This window comes from Gallus gallus, chromosome 10 (assembly GCF_016699485.2).
Source record: "Gallus gallus isolate bGalGal1 chromosome 10, bGalGal1.mat.broiler.GRCg7b, whole genome shotgun sequence".
Lineage (NCBI taxonomy): Eukaryota > Metazoa > Chordata > Aves > Galliformes > Phasianidae > Gallus > Gallus gallus.
Window position 1 is genome coordinate 3,259,431 of NC_052541.1, and position 13,135 is coordinate 3,272,565.

The following is a 13,135-nucleotide window of genomic DNA, read 5'->3' on the forward strand; positions in this document are numbered from 1 at the left end:
ATTATTATTAAGATACATAGAATATTCTTATCTATATTAGTAAAATTATCGGTAGATACTGGAATTTTCTAGAGATACCTCCTGATCTTGTTCAGTGTAGAGAAGATGCCACATCTAAGAGATGTCTTCAATTAATAGAACAAGTAGAAGTGAAATCTTGCAACAGTCTAATTTTATAAAGGACGTGCTGAAGGTACTTCAATCCAGAAATCTGCTGCAGTAAAACAGCAGGGGTTGGGTGGATTTCAGCAGTCTTTTGAACAGTCTCTTCATTGTTTGTTTCACTTGACATGCATGGAAAGTTCTTATGCCAGTATCTATCATAAGCCAAATCTTTGTGGTCGTACTAAGTGTAGAGGTCAGTGAAGGAGGTGCAGATGTCACTTAGAAGGGTCTGAGCAGTCCCTGCAGTCCCATGTAATACAGGGCTGTGCTTTGTGCACTCTGTGTGCCTGGAGCTTTCCATGCTAAGTCTGCTTGTGGTTCCTGCACATAGTAGGGGGGGGTTGAAACTAGATGATCATTGTGGTCCTTTTCAACCCAGACTATTCTGTGATTCTTGCATATTTAAAACCCTGTTTGCTCGTTCCAGATGTTATGCATGGAAGCACGTTGAAGTGCACCTAGGAAGAACGAAAGAAAGACTCTGGGGAGAGCTCTGACATGTCTGGTTACCGTGGGTAATCTGAAGAGATCACTGCAGTCCCAGGGCTTTGAGCTACCTGGTCTGGTGGGGGGTGTCCCTGCCTGTGGTGGGGGTTGGGACTGGATGACCTTGGAGGTCTCTTCTAACCTAAACCGTTCTATGATTTGTGCACAGTTTTGGAATTTCTGATTATGAAAATGAACGTAAAGACTGGTTTTTTTGTGTATTGTAAATTGCATTAAAATGGAAAGACATGCTATGAAAGCAAGAAAAGTATCTTGGTCTCTGATCTCCCCATAGGTGGGTTGACCTGCATGAAGTTGTTAGTGGCAGTCTATGAAGTTGGCACTTATTCTATGGTACTTACATAGACATCTAAAAGAGTGGTAATCTTAGAGAGCATCACACTTGTATTTTATACTTTAAATTGCTTTAGACGGTGTTTTCAATAGAAATGCAGGAAGGCATTCTTTAGGTTAGTAATGTGAAATTCATCATAATATATCAATCATTCTGTTTTCCAGCCACCCTCAGGTGTTTCAAGTTACAGTTTTTGACAACCAAATAGACTCATTCATATTTATGTTCATGCTAAATTTTAATGTTAGGGCTCTGATAGTTATGCTTGAGCTGCAGGACCATCGTAGTTTCTAAAAGCTTTAGAAATACCCTAAGAATCAATTTTTTTTTAATGTAAAGTTCTATAATGGTGTAGCATTTTCTTTTCCTAAGAAGAAAACCATTTACTGTTGGGTATTTGGATTCCATATTATGCTTTACATAGAAGATAGAGCTTCATGTTCTAAAAATGAGAGTTCTTTACAGAGCATTTCTCTTCATGATTTATTTTGCTATACTGTTTCATCAAGTGCTAAATTTGAGGTATGTTATGAGTTTATGCTCTTGATGGAGGAGAGTGTGGGGGGAGAGGGGTGGGTTACTGGAAAAATTCTCTCGAAACTAAGCCTGAATTAAATGCTTTAAATGAGGCTTCATTTTGTGGTATTGCTCACTTAAGCTTTTCTTCTGCACATCGATACTTGTGTGCCTGCCTTTCACACTCTTGAGTTGCACCATCAAGTCTCAAAAGAATCAGTTATTTAAGGACATATGGGAAATGAAATGGTGGTGTTAATTGGAGGCCATGAGGATGTTATCTAGAGAGATTTACCCTGATTTGCTAGAAACCCTGGAATCCCATGTAAGACCTGCTAATTCAGGCAGACTAATAGAATTTTGAAGGTTTTTCAAGTGTGTCAAGAGTAGATGTCAGAAATGTTGGTCAGCATGTTGCACATTACAGCTATTTAACCATCAAGGTAAATGGGAGAAAGCTGCTCTGTAAGTGCTCCTTCAAATTGGAATCCAACTGTAGCAATATTTGGCTGTTTCTAGGAACTTAGGAAAATGAATTTTTTCAAAGCTGACAGCAATTACAGGTTTTGTTTGTTTTTTAAATATCAGAATGGAAAAAAAAGGGGGGGGGGGTGAAGTGAACACTTCTGAAAGAATTGTAGACTACATTTTAGATGGTCCTTTGACCTCGTTTCTGGACCTCAATTAGACCTGTGGTTACAGCTGTGCTTTCACAGAGCCTCTAATGCTCTGTTACTGCATATGCCATCTGGTGAAATAGAAACAGAGGTATGATATGCCTAGGTACGTGGTGCCATTTTTGCCTGCTAATGTGTACGGGCAGTTCAGCTTGGTGACAGAATTGGTCCCATCCATGAAGAGGGTTGTTTAGTGTTTATGAGGCTGGCAGCTCTCCTTGAAGTTAAAAGCTTTGCTAAATAGTATTCCATTGAGGGAATGTTTTTGCTGTACCACTTATGCAATGCTGTAATAAAATAGCTGTTTATGATACCTCTATTTATTACTCTCCTTTTCTTGGAATGAGATGTTCTTTTTTTTCTAAATGTAGATCGAAAGGATGCAGAGGGCTGGGAAACAGTTCAGCGTGGGAGGCCTGTTCGATCTCGATCCACTGTTGCATTGGCAACAAAAGCTCCTGTAGTTGCAGAATCACTCAAGTCCAGAGGTGACAGTGACAAAGAAAACGTCGTTTCACCACCATCAGAGAATAAGCCTGAGAATTCACCCACAAATGATGGTGCACTCAAGAGCACAGAGCTTGTGCAGAAAGATCCTGATCATCAGTCTGAACATCCTCATGTCGAGCGGACTCAGGTCAGTAAAATTCTGGACCATTTTCTAGCCTTAAGAAGTCTTGCAGCTTGTTCTTTAGAGAATTTTCTTGAGGAAGTATTGTCAGGAGCTTGTATTCATTGAGAAGATTGTGGGAGGGTGTTTAAATTTGTATTTGTGGGAATGCATTAAGGTGTTGGCAAGGTTAAAAAAGAAATTGTAAGCCTGTGAATAATATGGTTCATATTAAGTTAATTTTGCAAATGTCTCTTATAGTTCACAGCACGCACACCAGAAGACAGTGTGAGCACTAGAGCACCACTGCAAGAAGATTCCTTACAAACAGTTTCTGAGGTGCCTCAGGTTCTCACAACTACTGACTGCCCTCCAGCAGCTGTGCAGGTGAATGAAGCTTCCTCTGTGATCCCTGATAGCGCAGACCAGCATCTGACAGAAAAAGCTAAAACTGAAATGGAAATGGATCCCTCAGATATTTCAAATGTGAGTGCTGCCAGATTGGTAAGAAATACTAAAAGATTTTGGAGTAAATAATCAATGTATGCCTTAGTGTTTTCATTCTGTGTTGAAGAGTGTTTAGTGTTAGCTTGCTGTATAAACTGTACAAAAGTCTATAGAGGACTTCTTGTAGGAAAAAGTCCAGAACAAAATCAGTGTTGAACAGGTACCTACCAGGAAAAGGTAGGGATTTTACTGAAATTCCAAGTTGAAACTAGAAATATATAAATGTATTATTTGGAATAAAGAGTATGCTCTGATTGCATTTTTTTTAACATAAATGATTATTATCATTTTATTTCCTTCTATTACTATTCATTTATATTAAGATTCTTAAATTCTTACTCTAGTTTTGTTAATTATCTAAACTGGAAACTCACAGGATGTTGTAATTCTCATGCAAACAAATGTAGACTTCTTAGCCTTTTAAAGCTAACTGAACTGCTCTCATGGGTTTTCTGATACAACTGGAAATGTTGACAGATACCATTCTTAAATAACCAATGTCAGGTCAATATTCTTTTACATGGCTTCCTATGAAGAATATCCCTCCCTCTGTCATAACTTACAGAAATTTGCCTGTATATTACCTTCCCTTTAGCATCATTATCAGACTGGACTGGGCAATTTCCAAGTCATGTACATGGTTGTTTTTAGAAACAGCTTATTTGTAGCATCTCTATGCTACAGTGCTATGCAATGCTGTGACATTGTTTCACGTTCTCAATTATTAACAGTTCAGAAGGGTGACAGTTTAGTGGGATCTGTGTCTCTTGGAAGCATTTCCCTGCTCCTGATTAGACTGCATTGAGCTCAGATTTGTGTATTTTGGCACAAGGCTTGGATGCTGGAGTGGAAATGAACCAGTTAATACCGGTCATTTGAGAAGATGACAACGATCAGTGTGTTCAGGATTATGTTCTTGCCCAACTCTCTTGCCATTCATATTGAAAAATAAGTATAGCCAGAGATTAAGTAGTACTAACCACAGTAAAGTTTCCAGATACAGTTCATCTGCAGATCCTTTGTCATATTCTAAATACTACTTTGGAGCATGATTCGTCTTCTGAAGATAGAGCAGGGCATGTTAATGTTTCAGACAATGCATTGATTAGTTCCTAAGGTTAGGTATTGAAAAGACAGTCATTAGAGAAGAACTATCTTAGCTGTTTTAATAAGTGTTTGTATAAAATGTTAGGAATTATGTGAATGATAATTTTTAAGTGACTTATGGTCCTTGAAATAATTGATAATTGAACAGCTTTAGTATTTTTGTTTGTGTTTCATTCGCATGCTGCATTCAGAAAACATAGGAAGGATCTGCAAGTAATTAGAAGTTGAACAAAATGTTATACAATTCATATTAACTACACAGAAACTACTTTTTTGTATGTGTGTCCAGATCTGACTCTTGGTTTCGTATTTCCTATGCAGTCTATGGCAGAAGTCCTTGCTAAGAAGGAAGAGTTGGCAGATCGCCTGGAAAAGGCCAATGAAGAAGCTATTGCTAGTGCTATTGCAGAAGAGGAGCAATTAACTAGAGAGATAGAAGCGGAGGAAAACAATGACATTAATATCGAAACTGATAATGACAGCGATTTCTCTGTGAGTGTTGGATTTATTTTAAAATAGCTAACTTTAAACTGCCTTGTATTAATGCTTTGCTGACATCTGGAATTTTAGTGTTTCTTTTTACATGAATGCAACCTTTGTTATGTGCAGATGAGGTAAATAACATCATGGAGTGATGATAGTGTACTATCTTAAGGGGTATTTAGTCTTAGTAAATTCAGCAGTGCTGTGCTGCTGAGTCTGATGTTGTAGTCATTGTGTCCTTCTGCTTGCTTCTGTGTGAGAAACTAGGAAAACTGGGCTATTTTATTTTTGCTGCTACTAGACAGGAGCTACTACAGCTGAAGCAGTGTAGTCTCTATTGCCTACTCAAAATGAGCAGAAACAGCATCAATTCTTGAGATGGCTAGTTGAATTTGGAAACGTTGGGAATCACTGAGCTAGCACTGTTTAATGCATGTGTCTATCTCCATGTTAAATTTTGTTTTTACTGTGGATCACGTTAAATTACAGGCATGTATGGGCAACGGAAGCATATCTTTTTGTGGTATTTCTATGGACTGGAATGATGTCTTGGCAGACTATGAAGGTAAAATTTTTGGATATTACTGTGCTTAACTTGCAGCAAGGTTAGAGAAATGTCCATTTTATGTATGCCTGCATAAGAATTTGAGAGATCCTCCTAGCATCTAACTATTATTCCAAATTTTGTTAAATTTGATGTTATTTTCTTAGGGAAGATGGACTTGTGTGTTCAAACTGTGTGTCTCTACCGCCACATCTTTATTAGAATCCTAATATTCGTTTTCCAGTTTTACCTTAACATTTAAAAGTCCTGTCAAGTAATTAAGCATTGAAACTGCACAGGGATTAGAAATGCTTCAATCATAGTTGGTACCTCACCGAGGTTGTAGAGGACCCATTTGAGGGAGAACATCAAGAGGAACTAAGCCTCATTAATAGCACTTCTCCTAGAACACTGTGTTGCAATTATGAAAGTCTGTTTTCTTTAATGTACAGCCCGTGAGTCATGGCGCCAGAGTAATTCTTGGGGAGACAGAGTGGAAGAAGAGCCTGCACGCCCACCTGGCCATGGAATACACATGCATGAGAAACTGTCATCACCCTCACGAAAAAGGTATTAGAGTTCTTTCATGGTCTTGATTGGGCAGTGGAAACAAGCAACCAAGCTCGTGGCTGCATGAAACTGCTCATAAACTTACTTTCTCTAAGTCTGTGGGTGGGAAGCTGGAAAGCTTTAAAGAAATCAGCATATTATTTTCATGATGAGAGAGGTTCGTGCTACATTGACCATTAAGTAAATATTTGAAGACTGGAAGAACAATATTTACATTTAAGGGAAATAATAGCAGTGGCCTGTTTCAGTTTTCTTACTGAAAATGTCATAGAAATGTTTGCAGTGCTGTCACATGATGATGTTCCACTGACTTCAGCTCTGCTTTTTTTAATTAAAAGAACAATAGCAGAATCCAAGAAGAAACACGAAGAAAAACAAATGAAAGCTCAACAGCTGAGAGAAAAGTTACGTGAAGAAAAGGCACTGAAGCTTCAGAAATTAATGGAGAGGGTAAGCTTCCTATAGTACTGTCTCAGAATGCTGGAGGTTAAAACTTGCAGTAAAACAAAATTTCCAGTTTCCCTGTACCTGAACTCGCGTAGTTTTCGTGGGTGACTCGTGCATCACAAAAGGAGCTTGAATTTATTCTGATCTAAGACAAGGATATTGCTAATACCAAAACAAGAAGGCTTCACCGACAGTTGATTCTCCTGTTGTGACATGAGCTATATATATGTCTTGGAAGATGTGAATGATTTGCCAAAGGTTGCAGTCTAAAATGATAAAAATAGTGAAGAAATGTGTTCCAAGTAGAATAATGAAAGGTGCGTGCTGTATTGTTTTTTCTTCACTTATCCTCCCAGTTGTGTGGATGGATAGATTAGGACTTAATGGCAGCCTTCCAGTACTTACCAGGTGATTATTAATGGGCTGGAGCTAGGCTCTCCTGTGGTTTATGACAGCAGGCTGAGAGATGATGGATGTAATTTTTTTTTTTTTTAAATAAGAGTTTCCAGTAAGGTATATGGAGAAAATTTCTCATTGTGAGGACAACCAAGTACTGGAACAGAATACTCAGAGGTTGTAGCTTCTTCATATTGGGACATTTTCAAGACCCAACTGCGTAACACCCTCACTGGCCCTCAGCAACCAACTAACATGATCTCATAGCTGGAACTTGCTTAGAGCACGGCATTGGACTAAGTGACTTGGTTATCCTGTGACTCTAACTTATGATTATTTACTTACTTTACTTCTGGAGAATTGGAATTTATTGAAATGGATTTTGCAGAGGATAGTGAAACAGTTAGCAAATCAGTGTACTTTGAGTTAAACATAGTGCAGGATTTGTGCAAGGCATCAAAATATTTTATTTCTGTAATTAAAGCTTCAGAACCAAGAAAATCCAGAGAACAATTCTGGTCCTACTTTCAGCTGCTGTGTTAGTAATGAATTCTCTAATTCTATACAGGAGAAAGATGTACGGAAATGGAAGGAAGAACTATTAGATCAAAGGCGCAGAATGATGGAGGAAAAACTGCTCCATGCAGAGTTCAAACGTGAAGTGCAGCTCCAAGCAATTGTGAAAAAAGCACAAGAGGAGGAAGCTAAGGTAAGTTGTTTTGTTTTAAAGGGCAAATATTCAACAGCCACGTTTGTGTATATGTTCTGTACCACAGGGCGTTCTGGAGTGTGGTGTGAAGGATAATGTAAGTTAGACAGGAATGAACACATATCACCTGTGAAGCAGATAAATGCCAATCTCTAAAACTGCACTTTTTTCCTCTAAAATGAATTTTGAATTGGTCTGTTATTAGACATTGTGGTGGGCTGAACTAGAAGATAGATTCAAATAAAGAACTCTCATTCTTCATAGAGAATATGGCAGCATTTTTGGGGACAGTGCTCCTGGAAGGGAAGATCTCATAAATTCTCTGTACTCCAGCAGAATGCAAAGAGGGGAGAGCACATTGCACTTCATTAAACAGCTGTGCTGCATTTGGTGTCCTTATACATTGTGATCTTCTATGCATATATTTGTGTTGCTGTGGCTTGTACTACTTATAGTGTTAAAAAGCTGGGCGTAAACCTATAGATAACAATTACTGAAACCCAAGAATTTTGCTAGTACGCTTCAGGCTCAAATACCTACATTCAGACGATGAGCACTGGCTGCTTTTTGTCTTGTTGGTTTACTTAATTCATATTCTTTGATAAACATATCTTTCCCAAGATACTTACATCTCCTTAAGGCCAAATTATATAATGAGCATGTGTCCCAGCTGTGATTGATGCTGAGCTGTTCATTATTATTATTAAATGATAAGCACAACAAAACTCTTTTGGCTTTTTCACTAATTTGCCCTTTCTGTCTCTTAGATTAAAACAGTTTCAAGATCATGTAATTCAGTCTAACATAGCTTATTTCATTTACATTAGTGTGATTTCAATTATGTTAATTAAATCATAACTAGCATAATTTCTCAGCTAAGCAGATGTTTTAGGTATTTATATAGAATATAAAAACATAAATATATATATATTTAAATATGTAAGATCTTCTGCCTTTGGGATTCTTCTGTTCTGGTAATCAAGGTTAATTGGGCCAGAAGGCTTTAGAGAAACAGTAGCTGATGAGTAAAGCTGGAAGGATGTGATAGCTGTTGCAGACCATTTGCTTATCTGAATTCCTAATGATTGCTTGCTGTGCTATGAAATCTATTCCGTAAATAAGCACTAATTAGTAAACAAGACAAGTGCCAACTTCTATGTGACAGATGTGTTGCCGTTTGTCCATCATCCTCACCACTGATTTATTTTGTGGATTCAAACAAACTGAGCATAAACTTTGGGTTTAGAAGAATAATGTCGATTTCAACCAGAGGTTTTTAGTATGGCTTAGTGCTGATAAATATTCATGATTTTCTTCAGTAACATTGGAAACAGACCAACTTTGTCAAGCATTGATTTCCAACGGATTCTGTAGAAATATCTCACCAAATTAATTACCAAATGGATAATCAAGAAATAGATGGAACACACTAAAAATAAAACTTCAGCTTCACTGATCTTTTCTTATACTTTGTGATCTTTGCAGGTAAATGAAATTGCTTTTATAAACACCTTAGAAGCTCAGAACAAACGTCATGATGTGCTGAATAAATTAAAAGAATACGAGCAGCGCTTAAATGAATTACAAGAGGAGCGTCAACGAAGGCAAGAGGAAAAGCAAGCACGTGATGAAGCTGTTCAGGTACAAGATATCTGTAATTGCAGGATGGCAATGAAATACTTACATGTTTCTGACTGCACAGTTGTTATTTTCTGTATTAAATTTTTAGTTCAACTTTAAGAGAGTGTGGTCTAATGTGTTTCCCCACTGTGTTTCAGTACCAAGAGAGAAATCTAAATATGGCTGAGGTCATATGGAATCATAGAATGGTTTGGGCTGGGAGACACCTTCAAGATCATCTAGTTCCAAACCCCATGCTGTAGGCAGGGACATCTCCCTCTAGACCAGAGCATAGATGATGGATAGATGATTGCTGCCTGTCTTAAGCTTTTTAAAAAACATCCATTTATCTTCTAATGGAGTATCAATCTTTTAGTAACACGTAAAACTTAAAGAAGAAACAGAAAAGTGGAGTTAGAATTCATTTTTCTTTAACTAGGAGCGCAAAAGAGCTCTGGAAGCAGAACGCCAGGCTCGGGTTGAAGAGCTGCTGTTGAAGAGGAAAGAACAAGAAGCACGGATTGAACAGCAGAGGCAAGAGAAGGAGAAAGCACGGGAAGATGCAGCACGAGAAAGGGCCAGGTAACTTTGCCATTTTTTTCTTGTTTCCTCTCTTTCATCATTCTTTCAGGCTGACTGCATCTTCTGTGTATTAATAACAGTGTCTTTGGGCTTAGTATTTTTAAAGTAGCATTAATAAATGTTCCTGATGAATGGTTTGAAAGAAGAAAATTCTTAAGTTCTGCAATAAATTTTTGTGTTCCTTAGGTACATGCATGCTGCAATGTGCAATGGTGTATTTTATTATATATTGTTAACATTACTTCATCTTTTATTGCTAACAAGACCTAATAATTTGCCTTTTTTATATTTTAGCTTAGTTTTCAAAGGAAGCAAGATTAATGTCCCCGTGTTCACTATTTCCTTTGCTCTCCAGTAACTTTTGGACTTACTGGCATCAATTTGACTTCACCTTTTCTGTAGACACCAGAGACTTCACTGGGAAGCACAAAGCCGGGAAATCAGGCTTAATTAATTCCACTGCCTGTGAAGTACTTGTTTTATGTTTTTACCCATAATCAGAAGTTCATGAAGGGGTTTTCAGGTGGGCTTTTCTCTCTTTCATTTGCGACGAAGAGTGGTGCAAAGAGAACAAAGTACGGTCCCTTGGGTACAGGGTGTGAGAAGGGCTTCCTTACGAGTCTGATTCAGAAAAAACTTCTTTCTCTTTGATTTATTCGTTAATTCTATTTGGATTCACCTCCTTTTATTCACTTTTTCCTTATAGTCCCACTACCACAAGTGTTCCGTTAAATCTAAACAGAAGTTGTATTCTTCTTGTGGCACAAAGCATTCAATGGTTGTTGTTTAAACATTCTGATTGTCTGAGCTTGTTTTATTTGAAATCATCCTGAATTGTTTTTCTTCTCCAAAAAAAATATCACCTTCTTCCATGTTCCAAAATCATGAGCAATTCCAGCTTGACATCGTGAAGAGTTCATTTTCAGTGAGATGTTTAGATGTAATTGTGGATCGGATCTGTGGCCTTGTCAGGACTTTGTGGACCTCTTCTGGATGTTTTGACCTGTGGTCACAGAGTGAGTGGGAAGGCCTCTTTCAGTATTTAACTCTCTTGAGGTAGGAGAGGGCTGGCAGAGAGAGGGCTTTTGGTTATGCTGTTTCAAGATGGCAATGTGTGCATGTGTGAAACTTCTGCATCTTTCTGAAACTGTATGCCCTCTTTTATCTTCTGTCAGACATCTGTCCATGTAGCTGTTGAGGTAATGGAATACCTATGAGCTCATCTGAAACAAGGTGGTTTTCTTGAAAGCTGGAAAGTTGAGGAACAAAACTTTAATATTTTACCCAGACAAAAGGCTGTGACATGATTTTAGTTTATTTAACACGATGAACGAGGGGCAGTTGATTAGGGATTGTTCTTATCATCACAACAGGCAGTTCTTACAAGGCTCAATACATTCTTACATCCCTTTCCAGAGGGTGGATGATTTCTGGGATTTGAAATAGGTGTTAACGAACTTGAGGGAAAAGATATTCTCTGCCTTCTGTGGCGGTCTGCAAGTAGAACTTGTCTAAAGGCTTTAAGGTATATGATTCTGTACTCTTATTTAATCAATTTTAAAATTGCTTCTTGCCTTTATTGCCTCCTATTACTTTCATTATGATGTGAAGAGCTGCAGTTTCCATTTGCCCTCCGTTAGCACTATTTCAGTGAATTTCTTATTTGATACTGTAACACTCAGTTTTCAGTTGCTTTGTATTTGATACTGTGGTAAGTGCTTGCATTTGTTTCTCTTTGACAGGTGCTGGCTAAATGAAATAGATGGGGTTTCTCCTCCTTTTCTCCTTTATTCTTCCATTTCTGAGAGAGTAGGACAGGATTTGTATGTTGTGCCTTACAATTTGGTGATTCTGTTATCTCTGGCCTCATTCTTGTCTCCTTATTAAGAGTTCTGAGATTTCTCTAAGGCAGTAGAGCAGGATTCAAAGAGTTGTGGTTCAGAGGCTGAGTGAGAGATGAGTTTGACAGGAAGCTGTCTGCACTGCCCCTTCTGTCTTTGCCTTCAGCTTGATCAGGTTCTGCTAGGATTTGATTCGCTCCAAAGATAGGATGCTTCCTTCAATGAGTCACTTTTGGAATACCTTCTTAAAGCTTCTTCAGTGTAAGTTTTATATGTATGTGCATCTGGTGGCGATTAAAGCACATGTATGAAAGGGCTTGGTGGGTTTAGAACTGACTTTAAAACCCGTCTGCCCTTATGATATGTTAATGTTATTCCAGTAAGGTTTTAGCTGTAATTTCTGAAGACTTTATATTCCAGAGAATTATAATCCCTTATATGGAAAATTTAGTTCTTATCAATAGAAATCATAGAACAACTGTAAAATGTAACCTAATGTAAAAAAGTACACATTTCAAGAGGGCCTAAAGAGGTATAACATTGATGCTTTATAAATGGGAACTTGGGAGTTTTGTTTCAAATACTGTTAATCCAAGTATGCAATGATATTGATTTGTCCTAGTCTGTAGGATTAAATCTTTTAAAATGCAGACTGAAAGAAGTAACTACACCTTGGATTTGGATTGTGTTAGTTATGGTTTGTTTCAGCTCATGGTGTAAGTCAGGAGTGGTGTTTGGTTTTTTTTTAAAGCAAAATCAAAGACCAGTCTTTCTGTATATTCCTTGGGAAACAGCACATGAAGTACGTAATGCTTCTAATCCATCATTTCTCTCTCACTCCCCTGCCTATGTCCATGGTATTTGGAAGTTTGCTTATACTTCTGAGTGAACAAGTATTCTTACTGTTTACTGTTTAACTTGTTTCCTGTCCTGTTGTCTTTCCTGTCTGCTTTTATATTTTCTGTGACTTTTCTTTTCAAAAAGTTGACGTTATCTGAGTGTGGTGCTCAGGGGATTCACTTTGCATCTTCCATTAATGTTGGGTTCTATTTATGACTAAAATCTCATGTTCCTGTATGTATATCAGATATCCACTAACAACAGATACGGTACAGTTGGAATCTTTCATAATATAGCTGCCAGTAGCAAAGACTGAGAAGGAGCATTGCCTGATATTTAAGGCCTGAATCCATTATTGGGACGGTTGTAGGCACAGTAAACAAAAAATAGTTCCTGGTTCTGCAGCTTTGTGCAGAAAGTAATATTAAAGTAAATGCTTAATTGTTTTGCTGTCCTTTGGCAACTTGAAAATTTAGAATTGTGGCTTCTTAGAACATTGGCTTATCACTTGCCTCTTGTATCTGGTATCATTTGTTGTTGGTGAAAGTTTTATCTGTGTCTTTAAATATTCATTATAAAATGTAATGCTGTTATTGCTTCATGGTTTTTCTTTGATTTGCCATTGTACTCCTTCCCTTTGGTTCAGTGATAACAGTCATTGACTGCAGAATGTTAATGGA

The 13,135-nt window shown here is 37.7% G+C and overlaps 1 protein-coding gene across 6 annotated transcripts in view; it reads left to right on the forward strand.

Annotated features, from left to right (window-relative positions):
* The window catches only part of SCAPER (S-phase cyclin A associated protein in the ER), a 142,287-nt gene that overhangs the window by 30,312 nt on the left and 98,840 nt on the right, over window positions 1-13,135 (forward strand). For 5 of the 6 annotated variants that reach the window (XM_040706979.2, XM_025154119.3, XM_040706980.2 and 2 more), the window contains exons 9-17: window positions 2,571-2,836; window positions 3,071-3,313; window positions 4,745-4,915; window positions 5,396-5,471; window positions 5,903-6,020; window positions 6,359-6,470; window positions 7,432-7,572; window positions 9,058-9,213; window positions 9,632-9,774. In XM_040706979.2, coding sequence (XP_040562913.1) covers window positions 2,571-2,836; window positions 3,071-3,313; window positions 4,745-4,915; window positions 5,396-5,471; window positions 5,903-6,020; window positions 6,359-6,470; window positions 7,432-7,572; window positions 9,058-9,213; window positions 9,632-9,774 — 1,426 coding nt within the window. The remainder of the gene's footprint in view (window positions 1-2,570; window positions 2,837-3,070; window positions 3,314-4,744; window positions 4,916-5,395; window positions 5,472-5,902; window positions 6,021-6,358; window positions 6,471-7,431; window positions 7,573-9,057; window positions 9,214-9,631; window positions 9,775-13,135) is intronic. The other variant, XM_015279022.4, reaches the window with a different exon arrangement.